General features: G+C 33.6%; 1 protein-coding gene across 1 annotated transcript in view; it reads left to right on the top strand.

The window, feature by feature from the left end:
• Positions 1 to 27154, top strand: part of LOC126743537 (myosin-VIIa) — a 97256-nt gene that overhangs the window by 7351 nt on the left and 62751 nt on the right. Inside the window, exon 2 of the mRNA XM_050450671.1 lies at positions 20880 to 20913. Coding sequence (XP_050306628.1) covers positions 20896 to 20913 — 18 coding nt within the window. The 5' untranslated portion in view covers positions 20880 to 20895. The remainder of the gene's footprint in view (positions 1 to 20879; positions 20914 to 27154) is intronic.

Genomic DNA, 27154 nt, shown 5'->3' with positions numbered 1-27154 from the left:
CTTTGCCATATTCGGTCTCATAATTTGGACTTCAAGTTCTCAGTATTTTGCTATCTTTTTAGCCTGCTTTTCCACCATATTGATATTATTGGAAATGCTTACTTCAATAAACGAAATTTTCTTCTTCTGTTCATCCACGAGTATAATATTTGGACGGTTATGGTCGGATTGAAACTTTTCTAGGATGCAGCTAGGATTGTATGTATAGTATAGTACTTTCTCTATTTGCGATAATTGTACATTTCTTGCTACTACGTCATCATGTCGTTCTTTGTAGTCAGTGACGATAAAGATTTGGAAGCTCCCCCGTGATATGCTGGATAGTTTCTGATGTTCGATTTGCATTTATGATTACCTGCGCCACTTATTATATACCTAAGGTAATTTCTTGTTGCAATTATTTGATCTTGGATTTCTAAGTGGAGACCTTCTATTTCGCCAGTGGTTCCACATCTGGATTTTCTCGTTTTTGGTAAAATGGTGAGTAGGAATTTCTCGCTCTTTTAGTTTTGGCACATTGCTTGGTGGAGGTTTGACGATCCTGCAGTTCTATAGATATATTTTTTTTAAGTTTTGTATATGCTGGTTCAATTTAATCCTAAGATCCACTTTTCCTCATCATGCCACATCTATCGGAATTCGAAGGCTAGATTTACATATACACTTACGTTTTCCTAAATAAGTATCAGTATGTTGCTGATATTTGGCATAGCGATCTATTAGAAGGACCGAGTTGCCTCCTTTATTTACCAACACTATATCATGACTATAATGGGTCTATCGTAGTAGAGTTTAGAGTTGTCATTCTCAAGTATCTTCTGGGGTTGATACTTGTAGTATGTTATATAATAATGCATTTTTATAGTTGTTAATATAGATTACTTAATCTTTAATTGCCATCATAAGGCCCTTTATCCCAAAAAATAGTTCGCCTCAAGAGAGGCACTTACTGAATGCTCCTTGTCCCTATGAGGTTGATTAAGATCATGGTAGTGTCGACCATGTAGCTCTTTCTGAGCCCATTCTTCCTTTTATTATATTTTTTTCTGACTTTATCAAGTGATATTTGGTATTTCTTTTCTGAGATGATAAGCTGTACCGAGTCGTCTCAAAGTCTATTACCCGAATTGAGAAATGATCGTACTATATTGCATGTTTTAAAGATATTTTGATCCAAGTTGTTCAAGATGAGTATTAAAGATATGTGTGATGATGCCGGTACTTGAAATAATCAGTGGTATAATAATAACTTTTTTCCAAAGTTTGCTATTTTTTCATTAAATTTATATTTTTTTCATTGTTTTTTTGAATGTGGGGACAGTTAGGTTTTGATATCTATGAGATAGATTTTTTCTTTTTTGTTTTCGAAAACGATGCCTGGTCTATGGATATTGTATACTATTGTTTTATCTGTGCGAATTTCTACAACTCAAGTATAATTTGTATTTGTTGGTATCTATAATCGTGCTCGGGGAATGTTTGTAGTATGGTGTTTCTTCTTTAATGAGCTTGCGAGTGCCTGATGAATAAATTTTCCTTCCCATCTCGTGCCTACTGGTGTATTTTGTGCCTGCTAAGATTTTGCATTTACCGGTAATATCGTCCCTACAATGTCCAAATGTCGAATGTGAAAATGCCTACTTTTCAGGAGAGCTAAAAACATATTTAATTGTCATTTAAAAATTATCGCTTATATCAACTTATTTTTTTTTATGTTACTGCTATGCAGGTTTTCAACGTTTTGCAACGGTTTGCAACACTTATAGTTTTTTTTCTTATTATAGGCTAAAAATCTGTATTCATCACTTTGCATCTTATTAAAAATGGGTACCAATTTACGGCTTTGTCAAAAATTTTACTTCAAAGAATCGAATGTGACATATTCGATTGTTTGTGTTATAAAAATTTAATTTTTTTTGTTTTTAATAAAAGTCAAGTAATAAAACAAAAATTGACATACAAATTATTTATTATAAGTATTAAACACATTAGAAAACAAAACCAAGAACAAAATCAAAATATGGTTAAGTGGAATTAAATGATAGAAGAATCATCATTCTCACGGAAATTTAAACATGAAATTAAATTATAATTAGAAATATTCTTTAAATCTCTTCGGGCTCATTTTCATCTTCATTAGCATCTGGCTCTGGTAGACAGTCCCTTACTTCGCTTGATGTTGGTAGGGAGTAGTAGTATTGGTGGTAGGGTTTTGGGACCAAATTTTGTGAGAACATTGACAAAAGATCTCTTTTTTTTCATCGGTTATGGGAAGTCTATTATTATAAGGCGTAGAAGGAGTTGTTTGATATTATCCTCTTTTTTTTTTGTAGCCACTAATTTCAAAAAGTTCTCGTTATAGTTTCGTTTCATTAAAATGTGTTTGTTTTCATTCTTTTTATTGAAACCATACACCATCAATGAAAGTAAAATGATCGTCAATAACTGGTTCATTTCATTTACTTAATTTTTTTGCTTTTTCTTAGCTTTTTTTTTGTCTTTCCATTTCAAATTTAATATGATTTTTATTAAACTCCAAGAAATCATCATGGAGTAGCTGAGTAACTTCAAATGGAGTTGGGCTTTTCCGCGCTAGCCTTATAATTTGAGCCCATCCTTTCAGGGTGTAAACAGGACAATTTTTTGATTTAACTTCGATCTTTGAATGTACAGAGTCACACTCCATGTGACTGTGTCCTGGCTCAAAGTATACATGATCTTTTTTTTTTCAAATTTGGGTGAGTATTAAAAAGTTTCTGTCCCGACATCATTTTAACATGTTGGTGCTTCCCCGTTTTCCCTCCGTTTCATCCCACAAGAAACAATGTACACTTGAGTCTCCCAAGTCCTATATTGTTAAATTGTAAATAGGAAGTTTTCTTACATAAAAAAAGGTCCTGCGGCTCCTTTAGGAGTTGATAAAACTGACTGCAAATCAAAGTTAAATGCCAATATATTTTTATTAACTTGAGCCAACTCTTTGTCTTCATTTCGTTTTGCTCTGACTGCTTCTTTTCTTTCCTGGTGCTTGGCATACGATTCAGCCATTTTATTTTTGTCTGGCTCTGAGCATTCTTTAAATGCAATGCAGAATTTGCACTGAAATTTCAATTTATAAGATTTAAATATTTTCCTGTAGGTTCCATAACAATTTACTTTTGTGCCTTGAACTTGGCATTGTGTCTTATACATCTCATACATGCATTTTATGTTTAGATTTGAATCCAAATATTTATAGTCAGACTTTTTTCGGTAATAGTGAGATTCTAACGCGGGAAATGAAAATATGTGATTTTTTAATCTATCTTCATCGTTTGCATTGAGTTGGTCGTTATCTCCCGCTTTAGATCTTTTTCCGCCTCTCCTTTCAGGCGCTAATACTGCCATTGGTGATAACTTTTTAAAGGCCCCTTTAATTAAGCCTTTACTGATGCTAAGCGTATCGAGAAAAAATTGTCTGCAAACCACATGTTTTTCATTATTGCTCATCAATAAATATTTTTTGTCACACTCTTTCTTAAAATCCCATCGACAACGCGTCTTTTAGGGTGTTCTACAAGAATATGTCTAATAAAGAACTCCCGCTGCAGATGAAGTGAAGACAATGAATGAAAATTATCAAATATAATTTGTCTTTCACTTTCGGGAATATTTGTGAGACATTTATATTTGTTTAAACACGCAGAAGGTTTTAAATGTTTAGCAGGAATATTTTTGCCACTTTTGGTAACGTATGCTTCACCTTTTAGACGAAGCTTTTTATTTTCATTTCGCTTCCAGGTATTAGGATTGGATCTACAGCGTTTTTTAGGTGGCTCAATAAACAATCACGAGTACTAGTGGATGCGCTACTTACATCTTGCACGTTAGTACTGTTTGTCAAGTTTTTATTTGTTTGTAGGTGTTGATTATCAATATCCTCTTCATCACTAGAGCTGATTACTCTGTCCCTTTTATTATCTTTCTTCCGTTTAGGGCATTCATTATTTTTAACTAAAATTAAAATTATTAGACAAAAAAATATATTACAAAGAAAAAAATACCTTGTCTTTCAGATTCATCATCAGACTCCTTGCAATTTACTTGCTCAGGCAAAAAAGTAGGGTCAGAGTCTGAATCATCTAAATCAGAATTCTTTTCGGGACTTAGGTATAAACGATCTAAAAAAAGTAATAAAGATGTCTTCAAAAATATATTATTCAATTATTTGTTTTATATTTAATATTACCTTCCTTAAGAAGATTTTTACTAGAGCGCATATTAGTTAATTGATCGCAATCATTATCTTGCACTTCATTTATGTTATCAGTAACTAAAAAAAAATTAAAATGGTATATTATAGAAATAGGATGGATGGATCTAAGAAATTTAAAAAGCAGATAATAAAAATACCTTTTTTATTAATATCAACAGATACACACGATATTATGCTTTGTATTAATTGCAAACCCTACATGATTTTTCCCAAATTTAACTATCAAATATGGCAAATTCAATACTATGATATTCAAGATTTTGAAGATTATTTGATATTTGCAGTGTCTAACTAACAAATGTGTCATATTCGATAGTGTGTAGATTTACAAATATAACAAGTTTTATGTAATCTCGGTACAAAAAAACAAATGTGAATATTCGATACTTTGATTCTGTAAAATATAGAAATACATATATATTCGCTACTTCTAAAACGCGTTCTAAAGGAGCTACGGATTCAATAATTTGGCACAAGACGTATTACGTCTAGTATAACAGCAATGTATCGAATTTGAAAATTCCTCTTTTTCACATTCGATAGTTGGACATTGTAGGGACGATATGATATATCGTTTCCTTATATATTGATGACATTTTCTGCATATATCGCTGTGTACGTCTGGATCTTTCATTATATGTTTTTGGTGGTTTCTCGTGGTTATGACTTGGTCATGTATTGTAAGGAGAAAATATTCAGTCTCAGGAAAAAGGTTTCCGCCTTCGAGTCCTTTTTTGTTGGGGTATATCTATATTTTGTTTTGGGGTATAAATATGTGATGGACGACTCTGGCTGAGGATAGATGAAGACGTGTGTAATTTTTGTCAGCTTTACAGACTGCTTAGTAAAGGGATTTTTATTTACAAAGGAAGAATTTTCGAAGTTACTGGATCTGTTTTGTATGTAGTGCTTCGATATCGACCATGCCTCTTCCTCCTTCTTCTATTTATTGTAATTCTTTCCTTACAAGAATTGGGGTGGTAGTTGTTTTGTTGAAATCCATGATATTTGTAAGTTTAGTTTTCTGTAATATTGTCAAATATATCATTATTTATAGTTTCTCTGTTCTCACTTTCTGTCCAATTATCCTTTTCGATATGTAATGGTTTACATTTACTTATACCGAATTTCATTTGTATGTCTGTTATAACTGCTTCTCTGATTTTGAGTATTTATCTTTTATTATCATTATTATTAATATTTTTATTATTATTATTATTTCTTAAGGTTGATCTGTCATAGCTTACTTGGTTGGTTGATTATTTGACATTTTCAGACATCAAATTTTCCTTAGTTTTTCTACACATTAAAATACATAATATATGTATATTATTTAAATTATTTTAAAATCTGTACAAAAAACGCCATTTTATCAAAAAAGAAAAATTTCTTTTAATATTTATTAAAATTAAAATAAACACTGTTTTATTAATAATAGACATAACATATCGATAAGTATATAGATTATTGACCAAGGTTATGACAATAATACCTGTAAGGTAAACTAGAACTATAATTATATATGTTGATTTTCATTAAACTAGTTAGTGTTTCACATAACATCACATAATTTTCCGTGGGCAGCCAAGCTTTGAGTTTCACGCACTAAAAATTCAAAGGCCCTTATGCACGTGTAAATTGAACAATTGTTGTCGCAAACGAGTCTTAAATTTCGCTATTTAAAAAATATTAAGAAATTTAGTGCGTATCGAGGAATTATAACAGTTGTTGTATCGAACACTTGTGCAGAAAATACCGTTTTGCCCCGAGCAGTTGAAATCGAGAGAATTGTGTCGAATGGCGGACTTTTACTTCATTTCTCGCCACCGGCATATAAGATTTTATATTTTTAGTTTGATGTTACTATACGTATCTTCATTAGCACAACCATAATATTCTGTCGACAAATAATTTTTTTTCTTCATTAACACTGGAGAAAGTGATGACTTTTTTTGCCTAATTAAAATTTAAGGTTTCTATATTTGTAGATGTATTTTGTTCAGTGGCGTTTACTTCATTGTTTCCCAGATTTATTAAGCCTTTTTAGATATGAAAGCGAATACTTGTCTTCATAAATAAGAACAATAATAACTATAATAGGCGTACATAATGCCCGTGGAAAAAACGACAAATAAGACAAACCAGTCGCGCTTTTGGTCACACTTCGTCACACCCACAAATTCTCTGACTTTCTATCGTTAAACTATTTGTTATTTTATAGGAGTTTTGTTAAACCTAATACAGAAATTAAATACATTTTAATAATACGAAACAAAAAATGCATTATGTGTTTATGCTCTAAAAAGTACAAACTCATTTATAAATCAGAGATGTCTGTAATATCAAAATTTCTTAACAAAGCAAAACGGATAAAATACCTCACTTCACACTCAACATTTTCAAGTCGATTGCTCTGTTAGTATACATTTGAAACCCACAAAACGCCTCGATTTTTTACGTGAAAGTGAAAAAATTAGAGGATTCTGCGGTTTATCACATATTTCTACTTAATAGGCCTAAGAAGAGCTGAATTCCTAAGACTCTTCGAAGCACTTTCGAAGAACCATATTGAGGTCGCTCCGTTAAAGTTATGACTCCCGAAATGACTGATAACATTCGTAAAATGAATATTGTATGCACATAAATGTAATATTTTACATTAACATTTTCGGATGAAAGGTCTGTGCTAGGTGGGTTCGGCATTTGCTAACATCATCATCTCGAGCTTATGCACTGTTGAACAAAAGCATCTCTCAAATTTTGCTACGTATTTCGATCTTGTGCAGATTGGATTTAATATCGTGCAGTCCGTTTTAAGTTATCTGTGCACTGCGTGGGTAATCTGCCTCTAAAGCTATCTTGGTCGCCATTATATATTCTTTGTCGTTCATCTACATTCTCTCATTCTGGCCACGTCGTCTGCCCAGTTTCATTTGTAAAAAATGTAGAATAGATTGAACGGATGATGCAACAATTTTATGGCATGACACGAGTGCGATGAATCTAAATACCACAGTTAACAGAGATATTGTTAAAATCAAGAAATGGTGTGATTCCAACAAACTGTGATTAAATATTTCAAAAACTAGTGTTATGAATTTTAAATGCAATTTAAACAATGTGTTTTTGGAGAATCACATTCTAAACAACTTAGACGAAAATACATTTTTAGGTTTATTTATTAATAATAAACTAAAATTTGAGGGCCATATCACGCAATTGTGTAGAAAAATATCAGCAAATTGTTATGCTCTTAAAGTGGTCGCAGGAGAGGTTGATTTTGACATGGCGAGAAATATTTATTTTTCTTTAATTGAGTCCCATTTAAGGTATGGTTTGTGTTTCTGGGGTGTATGCACACATTACTTATTTAATAGTGTTTTTGTTTTGCAAAAGAGAGCGATCCGACGTCTGTGTAATGTAAGTATGAGAGAGTCTTGCAAACAGCTATTTATCACTCATAAAATCCTAACCCTTCCTGCCTTATTTATATTGGAAGCTGTTTGCCTCGTTCATAAGAAATTTAGAAATGTGAACACAACTAATAGGCATGAATATAGCAGTCGAGGAGCTAATGATGTGCTCTTGCCTATGCCTACAAGTTCACTGATCAAAAGAACTTTTATATTTTATGGTAAAAAACTCTTTAATCATCTTCCTGCAGATTTGAAAGGTATAGGTAGTTGGAAACTTTTTAGAAAACGTGTTAAAAAACTCTTAGTTGCAAAGGGCTATTATGAAATAACTGAATTATTGTCGGATAGATTTTAGTCATTTTTACCTTTTTCTTGCAGGACTTTAGGAATATTCTTTATATTTTTTACACAATGTCATTTCGCCTAATATATTTCTGTGAATCTTTTTTTTTACAGTTTTACATTTAATAAAATTGTATATTTCGGGAGTGAATAATATCTGTTTGTGTTATACATATTGATACTCTTGACATTACATTAGCTTTGTATGTTTTGGTTCAGAGTCTTGGAGGAGTATTTCTGAAGAATGGGGATGTTGTTGGTTTTAACGGTATAAGAAACCATATTCATGGAAGCAGAATGCCTTAAGGATGATGGACCATAGCATGCTAAATAACCTTTTTACATGTTTGTCTATATGTTTTTCTTTTTTACAGCTTTGTCAACAAATTTACTTTTATGACAATAAAGCATATATTGATTTTGATTTGAACGGCTTATAACAAGAGTATGAGACTGCTGTTTTTTTGTTTCATATGATTCGATTAGAGATTTTGTCAGAAAGTCTGATTCCTAGCACGTCTTTCAATTTTTTGTTGCACCGTTAAGGTTAGACACACTAAAGATTTTTCTCTTGAAACCTATTGGCTGGTTGCATTTTTATACTGTACTTAACTTGACAAAAGCCTTTGACGTTAAACCTATCCTTCGTCGAATCTCTATGTTTGGTTATATACGCATGTTTGTTCTATACTCGTTTTTAATTTTTAATATGTCGCTTAGTACTAGATTTGTTATGAACTGTTTTTTATTCGATTTATTTTAGCCCTATCTTCCTTGGATAGTAGTTTAGCTTTTCTTCTGTGTTTTTCTAGTTTATTTCATTAATTAGTATACTGTGCAATAAAGCTCTGAATAGTTTGGGAGCAAACGCGTCTCCTTGTCTCAATCCTCTCTCGATTTTAAATTTATCTGCATATTTGTTTTCTGTAATTTTCACTTTTGCTGTTGCAGTCTTGTATATATTTATTTAATTGCTATATAGAGTAGCGATGGTCAATGCGGCATTCGGTTAGTGTTTCAAAGAAATTCTGTTAATGTATGAACCCCTAAAACTATTTTAATCGAAGATTTGATGCTGTACAAGCAGAATCCCAAGAAATGTTTGCGTCGACTTATAACTGTCTATAAAAGTTCACTCCTGAAAGTAAAATAACAGTCTAAACAATGGATTGGGCTAAGCGAAACCAATGAAGGTAAAAATCAATTTTATAGGCGGATTAGGCTATAGCGGCTGTGTTTTGGCAAGGGAATTATTTCATTGATTATCTGAAAATACATCATTAATAAATACTACGCAGGATTACTGCAACGTTTGAAGAATAAAGTCAAAAATAAACGACCTCATTTGCGAAGAAAATAATTTTATTTTACCATGACAATGCACCTGCCTTGTCTGTCGTTGCAATGACTAAAATCAATGAATTCAAGTTAGATATTCTCTCAACCACCAGATTTAGCTCCAAGCGACTATCATCTGTTTGCTAACCTTAAAAAATGGCTTGGAGGAAAATAATTTCAGAGCAATAAGGGTGTCAGCAATGAGTCTTTTAATGGAATTAACGAATCAAATTATAAAAATGGTATTACTGTATTAGATAACTGTTATAATTAATTTGCCAATCTGATTGATCATACTAGTTAAAATTCCAACTCCTAAATATCAAAACTTATATGGATTAGTAAGGTCCTTTAAAACAAACGTTTTCACATTGGAGTCATATTTACGAAAATCAGTTTCAATTCTCACCTATACCTTTGGAATCTTAAAGTGGTTAGATACTAGTTTTAATTAACTAGGCGACTAACTCGGGGACATCAGTTAAAAAACCAGCTCTAATCTCCCAGCGAGATGTTCACAGCGAGTGAGTACTATTAAGCATTTATAGACGATACATTTTTCTCGCAACGGAAGATAGGATAATGAAACTATTGGTAAGAGAAAAAAGAGATACACGCTTTTAAATCTACAATATGATATGGCATTTGAGAATACTAACAAAAACAATGAAAAGACTAGAATACCTGGAACAAAGGACAACCCTGACAACAAACTTCTAAATTTAGATCGACATCGGTGCCACTGATTCATAACATCATAAACCAGGATTCGGAAAAAATTACGAAGTACGAAAACTAGGCAATAGAAAGAAGAACATATGTGTTATCTAGCGACAAAACTCACTATATTGCCATTGGTTTTATCCAATTTGAAAGAATTATCCTAGAAGATCATTATCATATGATGCTGATTCCTTGCAGAACTGCCATAATGTGTGGAAATTTCTGAACTCATGGAAGAAACTGAATTGTTTTCTCAGTACTTCAGTGTAAGAATATCAGTAAGCCATGAACAAGATGAAAATAATAATATAATAACTTATTTTGCAATAATTCCACTACGCAATGCAGTTAAGCAATAACCAAATGAATGCATAGATTGCAAAGAAGGAAATTAGAAATTGTTCAGAGTTCATCCTCTTTAAAATTATACATAACTATTATTATTTAATTATTGATTCACATAAGTCTGCAGAACAATGGGAAAAGAACTGTGGTAAAATAATGATAATATGTAGATGTCTTAACACCAATGATATATATACAGGGTGGTCTATTTAACTTGACACATCGTAATATCTCGAAAACTAAACATGTATCCAGAAAATGTTTCATGTGAAGTTTGAATGGTTTCCAGGGAGCCATAAAATGACGTCATTGGTTTGACCTTGAGTGGACGTCTTCAAGGTCAAATGAAGGTCAACTTCACTTTTTTGCATAGAAACCTCTATTTTTTTAATAGTATCTAGTTTTCATTTGACACTTTTTTACATGCGACCTCTCCTTTTCAAGATATTAATTCTTTATTCTTTTACAAATTTTTTCCTTGACAATAACATTTACCCTTGTAGGTAGTATCTGATGATCTATCAAAAGGAGTGAAAGAATCTTATGATACTTTTTTATTATCATCAGAATCGAAAACTTAAAAATAAAACGTACAAAGTTCAAATAAAAGAAATTGAAACAAAAAAAGTCAGAAAATTATTTCAATAAATGTTCAAAGTGTTGACCTTCCACTTCTATATATTTTTCGACTCGCTTTCTAAACGATCGATGAACAGAGTGCAGCATCTGTGGAGTTATCTGCCCGCAAACCTCCGTAATTCGCAGCTGCATATTTTCGGGAGTCGTTGGTGGATCGCGATATACAATCTCCTTCAAATAACCCCATAGAAAAAAATGTATGCGTCAAATCAGGTGACCGTGGCAGCCAGTGGACTGCTCCACCGCGACCTATCCAACGTCTATTGAAGTCACGATCCAACACTTGGCGCGCAACGCGTGAATAATGTGCAGGACAACCATCATGCTGGTACCACATATTTAGTCTCACTTTAAAACACACAATAAAATATACTGGTAGAATCTCCAGCAAAAAATTACGGTATTTTTGGCCTGTAAGGACACCTTCAATAAAATAAGGTCCTATGACTTTATCATTGATGATGCCACACCAGACATTTACAGACTATGGCCGCTGATATTCTATCGCTTGAAATCACCTGGGATTTTCAACTGCCCAATAATGCATGTTATGATGATTAACTACACCATAGGTTGTAAATGAAGCTTCATCGGTGAATAAGACGCGCATAAAGAAATTGTTATTTTCATGCAACTGATTTTGGGCCCATTCACAAAACAACACTCGATTTTGGATCTCATTCCCGTGAAGCTCTGGATGTAACGACAAGTGATACGGATGAAACTTGTGGCGTTTTAAAATTCTCAGGACACTTGTTTTGGAGATTCCAGAAGCAGAAGAAATTGATCGTGAGCTGACTTCAGGATTATGGGCAACTGCAGCTAAGACGGCAATTTCATTATTTTGACTGGTATAATGCTTCTTTTTTATGATCGATTTATCGTTCTCACAATTCCATCTTCTATAAAGTGGGTCACTACACGATAAAATGATGCTCGCGATGGAAGTCGCCGCTGAGGATGTCGCATGGTATACAGTTCAATGGCTCTATTACTATTCCGTTCAGATTCACCATAGATAAGGACCATTTCAACTTTTTCATTTATTGTTAGGCATTCCATAGTCACTCAACAAAATAGTCAAATAACTTGATAACTGAACGAATACTGTGAACCAAAATAATCTCTCATTTACTTTATTCATCAGTATTTGTTTACAATCGCCTGAAATACCTTGAATAAACAAATTGCATTGATCATTGATCAACTATGCCTTGTCACAACAATATTGAAGAATTGCTGAACCAAAGCTATTCCTGTTTCTAATGTCATTGTCAAGGAAGAAATTCGTAAAAGAATCAAGAATTATTATCTTGAAAAAGAGAGGTCGCATGTAAAAAAGTGTCAGATGAAACTTACTTATTTTTTAACGCTAAATCAAATACTATTAAAAAAATAGAGGTTGCTATTCAAAAAAGTGAAGTTGACCTTCATTTGACTTTGAAGACGTTCACTCAAGGTCAAACCAATGACGTCATTTTATGGCCCCCTGGAAACCATTCAAACTTCACATCAAACATTTTCTGGACACATCTTTAGTTTTGTATCTCTCTAAAAGAAATAAAGAATTCCAAAATATTTTTTATTGCAAGAAAAACTAGTGGCGTCTCCTTGTCTTTTGAAAAAATTCACTTCAAAGCCCGCATGAACGCCAATGGCTAATATAAAAATTTAAACTGTGTATAGAAAAAACGCTATAGATGCTCAGAAACTGCGTACCAATTTAAAAAAAAAATATCTACAGGGGTATCAAATTTATCGTAAAATTTTTTTTTTTTCTTTTAACTTTACCACCCTGTTGTAGTGTAAAGTCTAAGACGTTTGGGTTTTTCGCTTGATTGCGTCCAAGGAACGCGTCGCTAAATTTTGTCACAATATTAAAAAAACACCCTATATAATACAGAAAAACCTCAGTGCAGCCTGCATGCTAAACATAAATCAGCATTTATATTATTCCAATAAATATTTTTTAATTGAAAATATAGAGTATAATAATAGGTCTTATAATTTTTAACTGAAGATTTTGAGGATTTTAAAGAGAAGCATAAGGCATTATTACATTTTAAAATAACGCCAATCATTGCAATCTATACAAAAGTAAAGATATCCCTACTGGGACTGCAGTTAAGAAATGTTTTGTGTGAAACCCTGGTTCTCTCTCATACCGCATATTGATTTTGTGGTGCATCCCTACATGACTTTTATTTTATTTACAATTTAAGGATACGTGATCACCTCAGATGCAACTTACCTGCTCTAAAATGGTTGAATATGCAGGATCGAAAGACAGTACATTTCGCATGATTTGTTCACAGAATTTTGATTAGTGGAACACCTGAGAATCTTAGAGAGCGTTTACGTTTTAGATTTTCAATTATATTACAAGCCAAAATAACCTTTAAAATATACCAAAACATCTTACAACTAGAGAGAGTTCTAGTTAGTAGTAAAACTGTTTTGTGATTTTTTGTTTTTTGAGTTTTGAAATTATTTATTTTTTAATATCATAATTATTTTTAAAGTTATTTTTCTAATTTTTATATTACATACAATTAGTAGGCATGTTTCAATTCTACATATGTTTTATATGTTTTTTTAGTTATTTTTTGTTATGCATTTTCTAAAATCAATATTATTATTTCTGGTCTTCGCCTAGCTCTTTTTAGGTTAAGATATTTTGTATGTTAGTAACACCTAGTGCAAACCATACACCTAGTGCAAACCATGCACCTAGGCCATTTCATATATGTTTGAAAACAGTTTTTACAATTTTAATCAGTCATAGCAATTTTATAGTACTGTTGACGTATTATGTTTGCTGTATTCAGCACTACTGCTTTCTGCATGGCTCCCCATGAATCCTGTTGTTTCAATGATTATTGGAATGACTCTAGTGTGCATCTTCCATATTCTTTGAATTTCAATTATATTTATCTTATCTTTCAATTTCATTTATAAATTCTTGTATTTAAGTTTTTCTCTGCATCTTTTTGAGTGATGTTGTAGTTTAATCGAACAACGACGTCTATTATAAGAAATTTTTTTGCTTTTTTATCTTTCAGTACCAGGTTGGGTTTAATATAGCTTTTATTTCTTTTCTTATCCTATATAAGTCTTAAGTCTGGGCTGTCGACTACTGGATCTGGTTGGTATTCGTACCACTTTTCTTTCACTTTGATGTTTTACTGCTTGCATATATTCCAACGTAGTTGCTTTGCCATTTTGTTAGGTCGCCAAGGTAGAGCAGTCAGATACTAAATGATGTTGTCTCACTGAAAGACCGTCAAAGTCTACATTTAACGTCATTTCCAGTTTTCAGAATTTTTATCTTCAAATAATTTGTTGCTAGAGCCTAGTCTTGATAAACCGTTATAAGTGATTCGGTTTTATCTTTGATATTTGATTTTACGAGCCACGTCCATATTTGATTATGATGATTCTTGACTCTGATGATTTTTTTCTGTGCTTCCTTTGCTATTTGGCCTTGTAGAGATTAGACTTTTCATTGTATTATTAGCTTTTCTGTTATCTATTTCTTCGTCTTCTGTTTTAACTTTTTGACTCTATTTGTTTCAGGTTTATTCATATTTATTCGTTTATCGGTGTTGAGTTGTTTGGTTGGTGTTTGTTGTTGGCCCTTGTCGATACAGCATACCTAAGTATTTGTCTTTGTTTTTCAGTTTTAGATAGTTCGAGGAACCCACTTTGTCATACTTCTGCGTTCTGGGATATGAGTTTTCTGGTTTGGGTGTCTAGTGCTCTGATCTTTGTCTGGATCCATTTTATTATAATGATGCTGTAGTGTATCACTAGCACTGCCAGGGAGTTAGTAGCAGTAATCTTATTACTATTATTATGGATATGACAAACATTATTTAACTTTAAGTGATACATCTGGTCTAACCCGTTAAAGAAGATGGTTGGCTGGCTTAAAAAGTTGGTTCGTTACTCTATCTTCGTCAGAATATTTATTTGTTAATTGGTCGTTTAATTGCAATACATTCCATACAAGAAAAAGGATATAAGAGAGATAAAAACTATCACCCCGAAACTATTTTTAATTTTTTTTTAGCAAATCACATTGCCCAATGTATCATTTCACGTAAGATATGTTAAAAGGTTTTGACAGAGTGAGAGAGATAAAATCATAATATAAAAATACAAAGTGTATAATTTTAATGATATTATTATTTGTAAAAGTGAATAATAGCCTCTTACTATTGCTAGTTCAGAGATATCTTAAGTTTTCATACTATCTCCACTATTATTTAATATATTTATCATTCTTTGTCAACTGAATGGTTGACAATGGTTTATAGTTTTATTAAGAAGATTATCATAGCTTCAAATGAATCTTGACATTCTAATAGATGGGTAAAACATATTAAATCTAAAAGAACACAAGAACTTGGGTGTTGTATTTTATTACAAAATTTAACACGTTGAGCCCCGCGTGCCCACCGGTGGGCATTTGGATTTTACTTCCAGGGTCCAAATTTTCATTCTGGATATTTTTTGTTAATAGTTATTTTTTTGCAGTTTATGTTGTTTGTGGATCAATACTCTGTCGACTTTTGGCTGTTTTTGTAATTTTTTTGCGGTGACCCACGGGTGGCACGTGGTCCCAGAATGCTATTTTACATTTTGGGACCGAATGCCCACCCGTAGACACTAGCTTTAATGTGATTTTTTGTTTAAGAGTTAAGCAAATATGGCTAAGAAATATCTATCGGATCAGGAGTTGGCAAAGGAGCTGGAGAATCTGTCCGACGACGAGTCAAGAGATATAATAGAAGACGAAATTAGCGGATTTTCAGATGATTCGCTCGTAGATAAAGATTTTATTCCTATTGAAAGTGATCTATCATCCGATAATGATTCATCCGGTAATAATTCAGATAATTCTGCCATATTATTATCCGAAGACGAAGATCTAGACGATAACGTACCTCTAGCGACCTTAACTACTAAGCAAAAATGGGATCACGTTCAAGGAGACCGTCTTTCAGTGAATGCCCTCAGAATGTTGGTGTTGTTCCAGCTGTTAGTGCAGACTGTGCAGGGAAGAACCAACTGAATTCATTAACTATTTTATCGACGATGAGATGATTAATCTATTTGTGACTGAAACCAATAGGTTTGCTTTACAGCGAATTGCTGCGGCAATAGCAGATCCAAACCGGAAGGCCAAGGTGTATGGTATAGTAATTTGAAGGTATTTTGGGCATGTTCCATGTAAGTGATAATAAGAAGGACAGACCCTCTGATGACCGACTTTACAAAATGTCCGAATTTCTTGACATGCTGCAAAATAAATTTAAGTCCTCCTACATGCTCGAAAAAGACATTTGTATCGACGAAAGTAACGTCCCGTTTCGAGGACGCATTTATTTCAGACAATATATACCCAATAAGCGACACCGCTACGGTATAAAGCTTTTCAAGTTGTGTGTATCTGGAGGTTACCTGGGATTTCAAAGTATATACCGGCAGAGAAAAATCAAGTGAATTTGCATTTTCTGAAAAGGTAGTCATGGAATTGATGAAAGGTCTTTTGGACAGTGGCCGCACACTTCACACTGACAACTGGTACATGAGCGTATCATTAGCCAAAATACTGATTGACCAAAAAACGCATTTAATTGGTACAATTAGAGCAAACCGCAAAGGTAATCCTCAGGAAGTAATAAAGGAAAAGTTGAATCGAGGTGGAATTGTAGCACGACAAGATAATGACAAAACTGTAGTCCTGAAGTGGAAGGATAAGAGAGACGTCATCATGCTAAGCCCCAAACACGATGATTCTACCGTTACTTTAGCAAAGGAAGTTATTAAACCGAAAGTAATCGTTGACTATAATCAGGGCAAGGCCTTTATCGACTTGTCGGATCAAATGTCAGCATACGCGCCTTTTCTTAGACGAACTTCAAAATGGTACAAACGCCTAGTGTTTCATCTCATTACTGCTACAACAATAGTAAACGCGTTACATCTTTACAATAAAATAAACAAGAAAAAAATCAGCATCACCACTTTCAAAGAAGAGGTAGCTTCAGGTCTCATTGAAAACGACGAAAAACTTAATACTGTTTCTCGTCCTTCCACGTCAAGAACGCAACGCTGCACGTTGAAGGAAGTGGAAGGCCAAAAACGAGTTACTCGAAAGAGATGCACTAAATGCTACAGCACCATGTCAATGGCTCACAATGCTGCGTACGCCCGAAAAAATGCGAAAAAGGTCAATACATTTTGTGTACCGTGTAATATTCCCCTTTGTATTACTTGCTTCCAAAAACATTTGGCTTAAAACTTTAGTGTCAGCAGTTTCTTTGTGGCAGTGTGTATTTCGTCAAACGTTAGGTCGTTTCAGTAAGGTTTATTATATTTAGGTTAGTTATTTTTATGGTATTTTAAGTTTTGGTTACATAAGAAAACGACTGTTTTTTTATGACAATTTATTTTTAAGTTTTAAGAGTATTTTTTCAGTTTTAAGGTAATATAACATGGAATATTAACTCAAATGTTGTTTTTTTCTACTCTTATAAACTAAATACCTAAACTATCCAAACTGCCCAACCCAATATATTTTTTGGCTCATCCTGACCAGACCGTCGTTTGGTATAGGCAGAATCAACGTAATCCATGCTCACGGGTAAGCACGCGGTCCCTGAATAAGCGATGCGATGTGCCCACCGGTGGGCATGTGGTTCCAGAAAGCAAACTCGAAATGCCCACCGGTGGACACGCGGAGCTCAACGTGTTAAATTTAAAGCACAGGTGTACCACTACTTAAAACAGTATAAAAGTAAGGACGTGTTAGATGTTATGTTAAAAAAGCAACTGTATGAAGTTACATACTGTAATTACTTCAATTTTGTTTATGAACCATATTTTGATGTTTTCAGTATTTCCAAATTACGAAAGGTACAGAACTTTTGCATTCGCTTTATTTATCGTTTAAAAAAATCAGCTCATATAACGTACAAATTAAAAGATTTAAACTGGCTCAATGTGCAAGACAGGGAAAAACTTTAACACTAATTTTTTCGGTTAAACTCTTAAAAAATAATTATCGTTGTCACTTATATAATAAACATATTCAAGCAACACGCACGGATTAAAGTTCGATATACCCCAACATCACATTCACATGCGATTTTTCAGAAATCATTTTGTTTTTGTGCCGCAAGGTTAGTAAATAAATATAATATTAGTTAAGAGGTTTTTTTTTATTTATTTAAAAAGTTTTGAGACTTGCAGATTTTTTCAGCAAAAATAGTCTAAGTTCATGAAAATATATGATATCCTGATAGGAGCTTTTATACATCCTCTTCAGTAGTTAGACATAAATATTATAAACAATACAGAATTTACTTTTGTTTAAGAGATATCTGACTTGGGTATTACATTTTCACGCAATTTAAATTTGATATCTCGTATTAACGATCTCTGTGTATAATGCTATCGAAATTTAAATCTTGTCTTAAGATTTCCTAGAGAGTTCTTTAACTGGAAAACATGTTTAACATTATATTATGTCCTTGTCAGATCAAAAATTGAATGCATGATAGGGTCTTAAGCAATTTACATTTATTGATGGTAATGAAAAAGCTAAGAAGAGATTTGTATGAGTTATTTATTATAAGTAGGAAGATCCTACTTTTCTTATATTTATTTCAAAAAATGTTTACATGTTGACTTTGGATTAATGCAACATAAATAGTGGGATTAAATGTATTTTTAAGATCCCTTAATATTAAAAGTTAAAGATGTAACCTTTAAGATATTTGTCAGAGTTTAAATAAATAAATAAATATACTCTACGCAATACCCTCCCTAAGAACTATTTCTCTCTGGAATGCCCTAAAAATCCCTGAGCTTTATTATTAAAATTTATTATGCCTAAGGGTTAAAACAAAAATATTGTAGCGTGTTTTTGCTCTTCGTTTAGGTATGAATTAAAACACTCAAAAAATAGTCCACTGATTTATTACACACTTATATAATAATTATTATACACTTAAACACTAAGCACATTCAAAAGATTTATTTACAGTGTATTTATTTTGATTTAAGAGTCGCGCCCCTGTTTAGACTTTAACTTGCTTCCTAGCGGCGTGGGCTCCTTATATATTAGGTAGACCATGCCTGCAAGTCCAAACCAAAATATTTAAGGAATTTTGGATATTTAGGAACTGAATATATTCCAGGAGGATTTTTTTTTCCATACAGGTGTAACTTTTCTGGATTTCAGTAGCATTAGATCAGTGCACACTGGACAGACTGGCCAGTAAATATATAATCAAACAATCTTTGAAGACTATTCGGTTTTTTGCTGGCAAGTTGTTAAGAAACCTTTTTTCACCACACTACAGAACCATAAACTAGCATAGATTTTTTAACATGTCTGTAGCGCGAGATCATCTACTCTGCGTTTATTCCCCAAGATTTACCGCATATTCTATAATAGTTCTAGAGTGCCCTTTTGTTCTATTGATGAGTTTTTCAAGGTGCAAGGTCTTATTCAGCAGAATGATCAGCATTTATTCCTTTTCTCCTTTAAGTACGACGTTCAGTACCCTTCGAATGATTGAAGATATTTCATTCTCATGACATTATCCCTTGACTAGGATTATCTGATTATCAGCATATACTAGGGCTTCTAGTTTTCCTATACACTACTGGTAGCGACCACAGAAAAAGAGTTAGAGCCCCTCCCATCGACTTGCAGTTCTGAATTTTACTACCTCTTATTTTACGTCTCTTCATCAGCATTTACTTTGGTCTTTAGCATTCTAGCATCACTTTGGTCAATTCACAGATGACGTCTCTTGCCAGTGTGGATTAATAAAGTCACGTTGGTAAAGCATTACTGAATGATTCCTCTATATTCAAGAAAGCGCGCGATCTGTGGACGCTGGTAACAAGTTAAGTTGTTGACGAGCATTAGAGCAAAAGTTGCAAAGCGAGTATGTCCCTTCTCATATTATCCTCAATAATCTTTTATATGTATACTATTCATAGAGAAAAAGTAAGTAAAAATTAGAGACCATTTGGTGTGAATTATTTTATCTCATTTGTTGTATGGCCAGTCTTGAGCATATAAATTACCATAGTCATTTTCCAGCAAATTGGGATAAACTTCCATACTATGATGGTTCTGATAAGAGTTAGAGCTTTAGAAAATCTAGGTCTAAAGAGGATCTACGAGATTTAAAGGGTATTGATTCGACTGTTCATTTTATCGCATTGGAGGAGATGATGTTGTTGGTGAAATACAATTTCCCTCTGCCCTCGATATCAGTATTCCTAATGAGTTGACATTCCATTAATAAACTATAACGTTAGTCACCTTATACCAAAGAAGGATTCGTCTATACCAAAATCCTCAGCATTTCATTCCTGGTTTGTCCCAGATCCCAGGACCCTGAATTTTTTCCTCTTCGGTTACGTAAAGTAAAAAATTGTGTATATCCTTTCATATCAATCAAATCCCGTTCCATATTTATTTAATCTATATATCGTAAAAACTGTAACAGAACTATACAAAATCTATCTACTGTCTTACGTGCATTGGTCGGTGTCAAGACATAAAAACTATCCAATTAATAGTAAACAATTTTACTTGTCGCTAATTTCTGGGTAACGCAACCATCATCACCCACCTTTGAACTTACATAAAAAAACGGTTGTTCATAAACCTGACCGATGATGCGATCCCCAAATTAGATTCAATTTTCATTACTTTTAGCTGTAATATCCTACAATATTATCTGTTTAATTCGAAAATCATTTATTTTATGTTTTTTTCTTTGTTTCAGTACTATATGCAGCAAGATGGTTATCGTGACACGGGTAAGTAAAATATTTAAGCCCTGTATATGATCAGAAACAAAAGAAGAGAATTGCGGTCATTTCTACCACCATCATCATCATATCGCCCCCGGAACTTCCGACCGGAATAATGGAATAATAGCAAGATAGACGAATAAACAATACGAAACAGACCATCAAACCGTGAAAAGCATTTCCGTTTTCCCTTTTTGTTAATTTACTTTTCAGCCGACGTTGCACGATTACGCATTATATTTTGTTATCGTGGCTTTCCTGGGGATTTATGGACTGTTCGACCTCTGTTTAAGCTTATTTTATATTCTAATTTGAAGCAAGAAGAGAAGGAGAAAGGGTTTTCTTTTCTTTTATTTAATGTATAACCACATCACAATCACTTTCTTGTGACCGCATAAACCTTATTCAATAGCGGGTCACTCATTCCAATTTAGGCTTATGACACTAATTTGATTGATCGATTGTTTCTTTTTGTTAGTTTAAATCGGGTATCTGAGGTGTTTAATTGTGGGACTAATGTTTGGTATAAACGATGGTCATCTTAAGGCCTTGTGAGTCGATTATTGAGACTTATGGTGCATTAGATACAATTTTAAAGGTAATTAATTGATTTAGTTCAGTGATAAGATGGGACTTGATCTTAGGGGGTTGTAATTTGTAGTTTTTTTTACTAATTCGTGTATATAAAGATTCTATTAAAGAAATATTCAGTCAGATATCTAAATTAGAGTCAAATACATAAATAATAACTTCAGTTTTTTTGAATTGCCATATGATTTCCATTTCCAATGGTCACCTTCTAAAGAAACTAAAAATTAGAGTTTAGGTTTTAAAATAATTAAATATGGCAAACACGCTGCGAATTAGGCTGCATATACGAGTAGGTACCGTTAATTCATATTTGAATACTCCTCATTACTATAAAGAGCTTTTCTCAATGAAATTTAGTAGTTTTAAATTGAGCTGTTAAGAGATTTTTTAAGTTAGCAGGCAACTTGTAAAATTTAACTGCGCTATACTCAAGTCCAGTTCGACCCCTCCGCAGGGCGCAGATTATAAACGGAACTTCCCACTTGACCAACAGAAGAATCTCAAAAATATACAGGGAGGGCACAGTAAGATATCGAATATCGCTAAGTGCAAGTGCATAGTAGGCCGCTCCCAGGACTTCACGGGAAACAGTTGAAATCCTAAGTAAAAAATAGGTTTTTACTAAGATAGTCAATGTTCACCTCATTGCAATATGCGATCCAAGTTTACTCCAAGAAACCTTACAATGGTCACATCATTATCCTTGTCTCAGGCTTACTGTTTCTGGGAGGAAAAGCTCTGTGTACCTTTGCTTCTTTACGCAGAAGTCTATTTATACAGAACCATTGTTTGGTGACAAAGTGCGCTAATATGGAATCCTCAAGAGTATCCTCAAGTGTATCAGCTGCGAATTTGTATTAATCGTATTGTATAAATTATTATTGAATTTGATTTAATGTTTGAAAGATCCTTAATGTATATTACAGTATTGACAGAGCCCTGAGGAACACGAATATTAGCAACACTCTTCCCTGATAACAGTGATAACACCCCAAAAACCCTCACAGACTGTATTCTGTTTTCGAGATGAGTTAATAATTAGGTTTATGCTTCGATGACAGAAATTGTAGCATTGTAATTTTGTAAAAGCATCCATAGTCAACGCAGTTAACAGTTTTCAAGAAAAATGAAGTCTTTTTTTTTAAATTAAGTCGAATTTGTATGGCATAAAGTTGTGTGGTAGATGGTTATGTTGAAAAAAGAAAAAGAGCAGTTAAAGAACGTCTCATGTTAATCTTTTAATTTCGGAATATGATTTTTTTGGTATGTTACAATATTATAGGTATCAAATCGTTAGTCAAATTTAGTTAAATTAGTGGAGTACTGAATGAAGTACAAATTTAAGTTAAGAACGATTTTTTATAAAGATCGAAAAGGGACGATTTTAGTTTGATTTTTATGAGGTAGAAAAACTATGATTAAATTGAAGGAAAAAAGCCGGAAGTTAATTCGTTAGCTTTATTTTAAAATATGGTTTCTTAGCCGTGAATTATATTCCATTCGGTCTTTTTCTATTCTTCTCTGATAGAAGCAGTTGTTTAACAGCAACTTTTCCATAAAAAAACTTTCATCGAGTAGATGATGTTTTACGGTTTTGCTTGTCACTTAAGATTAATTTCAATGAGATTTCATAATTAGTTTCTTTGGAGGTTTTTCTGGAATCAACCTCTGATATTCTTAAAATAATAATAAATTATAGTATATAGATATATAAACTATTATATATCTATATATAGTTTTTTTTTTTAATGGTAAACACAAGCACAAGAGGAAAGTCCTATGTCACTCTTGGAGTGGTGCTTGCGCGAAGATATTTGTGGGCATTTATCTTGAATCGCTGTAGGTTGTATGCGTCGGGAAATATGTGAGGTGGAAGCCCGTTCCACAAAGAAGATGTTCTCCAAATGAATGAGTATACCGATACAGCGACGTCCTTGGGGTAGGCAGGTGGACTCGATGTTGATGAGCCGCAACTACTAGACGCGTCCTTCTTGCCGGAACAGCCCTGGGTGGAATCAGGCCTGCCAGCTCAGAGGAGCACTTACCGTGATAATAACGGTAGAATAAACAGAGATCAGCCTCCTTTCTCCTGTGCTCCAGACTATCCAGACTCTTTGTCAGTTCTGGTTTATCGATAAGACGAATAGCTCTCTTCTGTATAGAATCCAGCAGGTTTAAACTATGCTTGGGTACAGAGCTCCAGATATGCGAGCAATACTCGAGGGAAGGGCGTATTTGAGCCTTATAAAGAGTCAGCAGCTGCTCTGGTGTATACAGTTTTTTCGTTTTGAAAAGCACTCCGAGTTTTTTGGAAGCCGCCCTGGTGACCTCGGCAACGTGGTCATGCCAGGACACACTGTTGGTGACCTCGACTCCTAAAAGATGTAAAGATGATTTCATTGGCAATGTTTTCCCTGCCATAACCAGCTCCGGGCCACCAAGGTTAGTCTTCATCGTAAATATGCAGCCTGCGTTTGTTTAGCGTTAAAATTGACCAAATTGTTATCGCCCCACTCCAAGATTGCTCTAATATCATTGTTGGTTGAAGCTACTTGTTGCTTCCTAAGATTCTGAGAACTTGCGGCTGTCGTTGGTTTGGCCGACTTAAATGTGGAAATAAGTGTGCTATCGTCCGCAAAGCTGTAGATTTAATTGACAGTGGTTCCTAGCAAATCGTTGATATATACCAAGAAAAGGGTGGGGGATAGAATGTATCCTTGAGGGACTCCAGCGTTAATGTTAAATTTGTCGGAGAGGTATCCACGACGGCTACTTGGATTGTTCGTTGTTCAAGAAAACTTTTGATCCAATTTAATAATGAGTTTTGCATGCCGATTGAGGAGAGCTTGGTTAGTAGTCCCTCATGCCACACTCTGTCAAGAGCGACTGGGCGAGACTCGCCGTGCTTTTCCATGGCCTCCGTCCACAAGTGTGTGACGTAGGCCAGAAGATCGCCGGTGGATCTAAGCTTTCGGAAGCCGTATTGATGATCGCTGATTAGTCCAGATGATTCCAGATATCTTAACAGTTGTTGGTTGCCTGCTTTATAGATATATAATAGTTTAGAGGCATTAATAACTTAGAGGCATTAATGGGGCCAAAATTGCGAGACTGAAGTTGGAATATAGATTGAACTATAAGCCTCTTTTCTGTCTCATATAACTGATGACCGCCTGGATTTCCCAAATCTGTCGTCAAGAGGGTCTAAAATTTTCCTAAGAAAACATCTTACATCCAGTTTATCAAAATAGTATTTGGTAATTTCAAGCAACCCTTAAGGCAATTCGGGTCTGTCGGATTAAAGTCTTTGAATTACAGCTGGGCTGCCAAAAATTGGGCCAAACTAGTTTATCACTGGTTTTCTTATAATAGGTATCTTAAAATATGTCACGTTGATGTTTGCCCTTGACTGGAGTTGTTCCATTTACTTCCACGATATGGTATAATGTTGACAACTTCAGCAGTATCTTGAGACTAGGGTATACGACTACGAAAAAAAGCCTCCACTACAAAAAAATTAAAGATCTTTAATGAAAGCTTGACATTTTGTCACTTTAAAGATGAAGGAAATAGTGCTTTTAGACAGTGTCGAAATCAGAAAAATATAAAATTTGATCAGGTTTAGAATCAACCCAATTATTAAAAATACATTTGAGTCAGTGACCTGTGTCAAAAAAGTAAAATTCATTATCAACCAGATGAGGATAAGCAATACTAAGTTGATCTGTTATTGAAAAATGACTCATTGCTTTCCCATTTTTTCCCTTTTACAAATATTTTAGACTTCGCAATCAACTACTTTTTTCTCCCTATTCTTAATTTATCCTCAATTGTTCAGTCATCAATCAGATGAAAAATAACGATCTTGATAAATTAATATTAAATATAATATTTATACTGTAGGACAAATACTGAAACTTTAGAGCATGAAATATTTAGAAATAGAATAGAGCACTAGATTTTTAATAAATTCCTATTTTTTTTTTAATTCTTACTAGCTAAATTCTGTTTTCTTTGAAAGAAGCAATTTTTAGCAAGTTTTTATTTTATTATTTATATGGTTTTTATACTTCTAAACTCAAATATACAACAGGCATTTTAAGGATGATTAATTTTTTTATCTATTAATAATATTTCTTTATTTATTAAATCAAGAACTTCTTGTTTAATCCAAGTGCTATCTGAACAAATTTTTCATTTTTACTAAACTCTGACTTTATTTTACAACCAGTGATCAAATACAATTTAAAAGGTTGCTACATTTAAGCATAAGAATTTAGAAACAAAATAAATTTATGAACTTGTTATAATTTATACACTTGACATAATGGCTTAAAAAAGCTTTTATGCAAAGCAATCAAAGCAAACCATGCAATAGCTTTAATGCATTTTTTCACTGCTATATGTGTAAATCATTAAAAATCGAATACAAGCCACCGCAAATTAGTTCGAAATTTTTATTAAAAGATATTTTTATATTTCTTGTAATAAATAAAAATAAATAATAAAATGAATATTTTTGTATCGGCCACGTTTCGTAAATAATTAAATAAAACATAGATCATCAAGACCACAAACCAAAATAAAAATGTAATATAAACAGATATGAAAACTAATTATTAAATATATAAGCTATTACTAAATAAAAACACTATATACATATTACTTAAAAGTCCGACATAATAATATATGAATTAATCACAGTAATACAAGTAAACATTATAGTGTAGATGAAGTGTATAATAAATCAGTTGTATTAACAAGTTAGTTCATCTTAACATCTTGTCGGACTTGCATTGTCTTATTTATTTATTGTAACACGACGTTTCGGTTGGTAAGTATCTCCAACCGTTATCAAGTGTAAACTGAAAGCAAACTATTATTCTATAGGCTTATATACTAGATGTGTGCAGCGATATGGAAGGGAAGGGAAGGGAGGGAAAGTCATCCGTGAAAAAGAGTTGGAGGGGGGAAGGACACGCGTCTCTCTAGATCCTACACTGTCCTGAGAGTAGAGGCTTCCAGATGTTGGGTATATCGACGCTTGGCTGGCTGAAGATCCTCTGATTCTGTGAAATGAAAGCTGCCTCTACGAACTTCCTCTTCCGCCAGTGCTGTTCCTTGTGCAGAATCTTGGCTTCTGACCAATGGATATTGTGTCCATTATGCCACGCGTGCTCTGCTATCCCGGATTTGGAAACCTCTCCTCTTTGGGTCCAGCTGCGATGTTCCTTCGCTCTGATTTCTAGGGGGCGCTTCGTTTCACCTATGTATGAGTCACCGCACTCACATGGGATCCGGTAGACGCAATTTTTGGTATCCACCATGCCATCTGGTTTGGTCTTTGAAACCACGCTTCTGATAGTGGTGCTAGATCTAAAGGCAGTTCTAATATTGTACTTGCTGGCAATGCGTCGGATTTGTTCCGATGTACCCCTAATGTAAGGTATGGGTAGAAGTCTGGTTGTCGTGGTGGCCTCGTCTCTGATTTGATTTGGACGCGTCCTTTGGATGGTCCTACTTATTAGCTTCTTTGGATATCCATTCTGTTGTAGGTCTTTGTAGATGGTATCCACTTCAGTCTTGAGATCCTCGTCGTTTCTACAGATGGTTCGAGCTCTATTGTAGAGGGATCTTATGATGCCTACTTTGGTGG

This window comes from Anthonomus grandis, chromosome 13, assembly GCF_022605725.1.
Source record: "Anthonomus grandis grandis chromosome 13, icAntGran1.3, whole genome shotgun sequence".
Classification (NCBI taxonomy): Eukaryota; Metazoa; Arthropoda; class Insecta; order Coleoptera; family Curculionidae; genus Anthonomus; species Anthonomus grandis.
The sequence above is the reverse complement of the archived record's forward strand: the minus strand, read 5'-3'. Positions and strand labels throughout refer to the sequence as shown.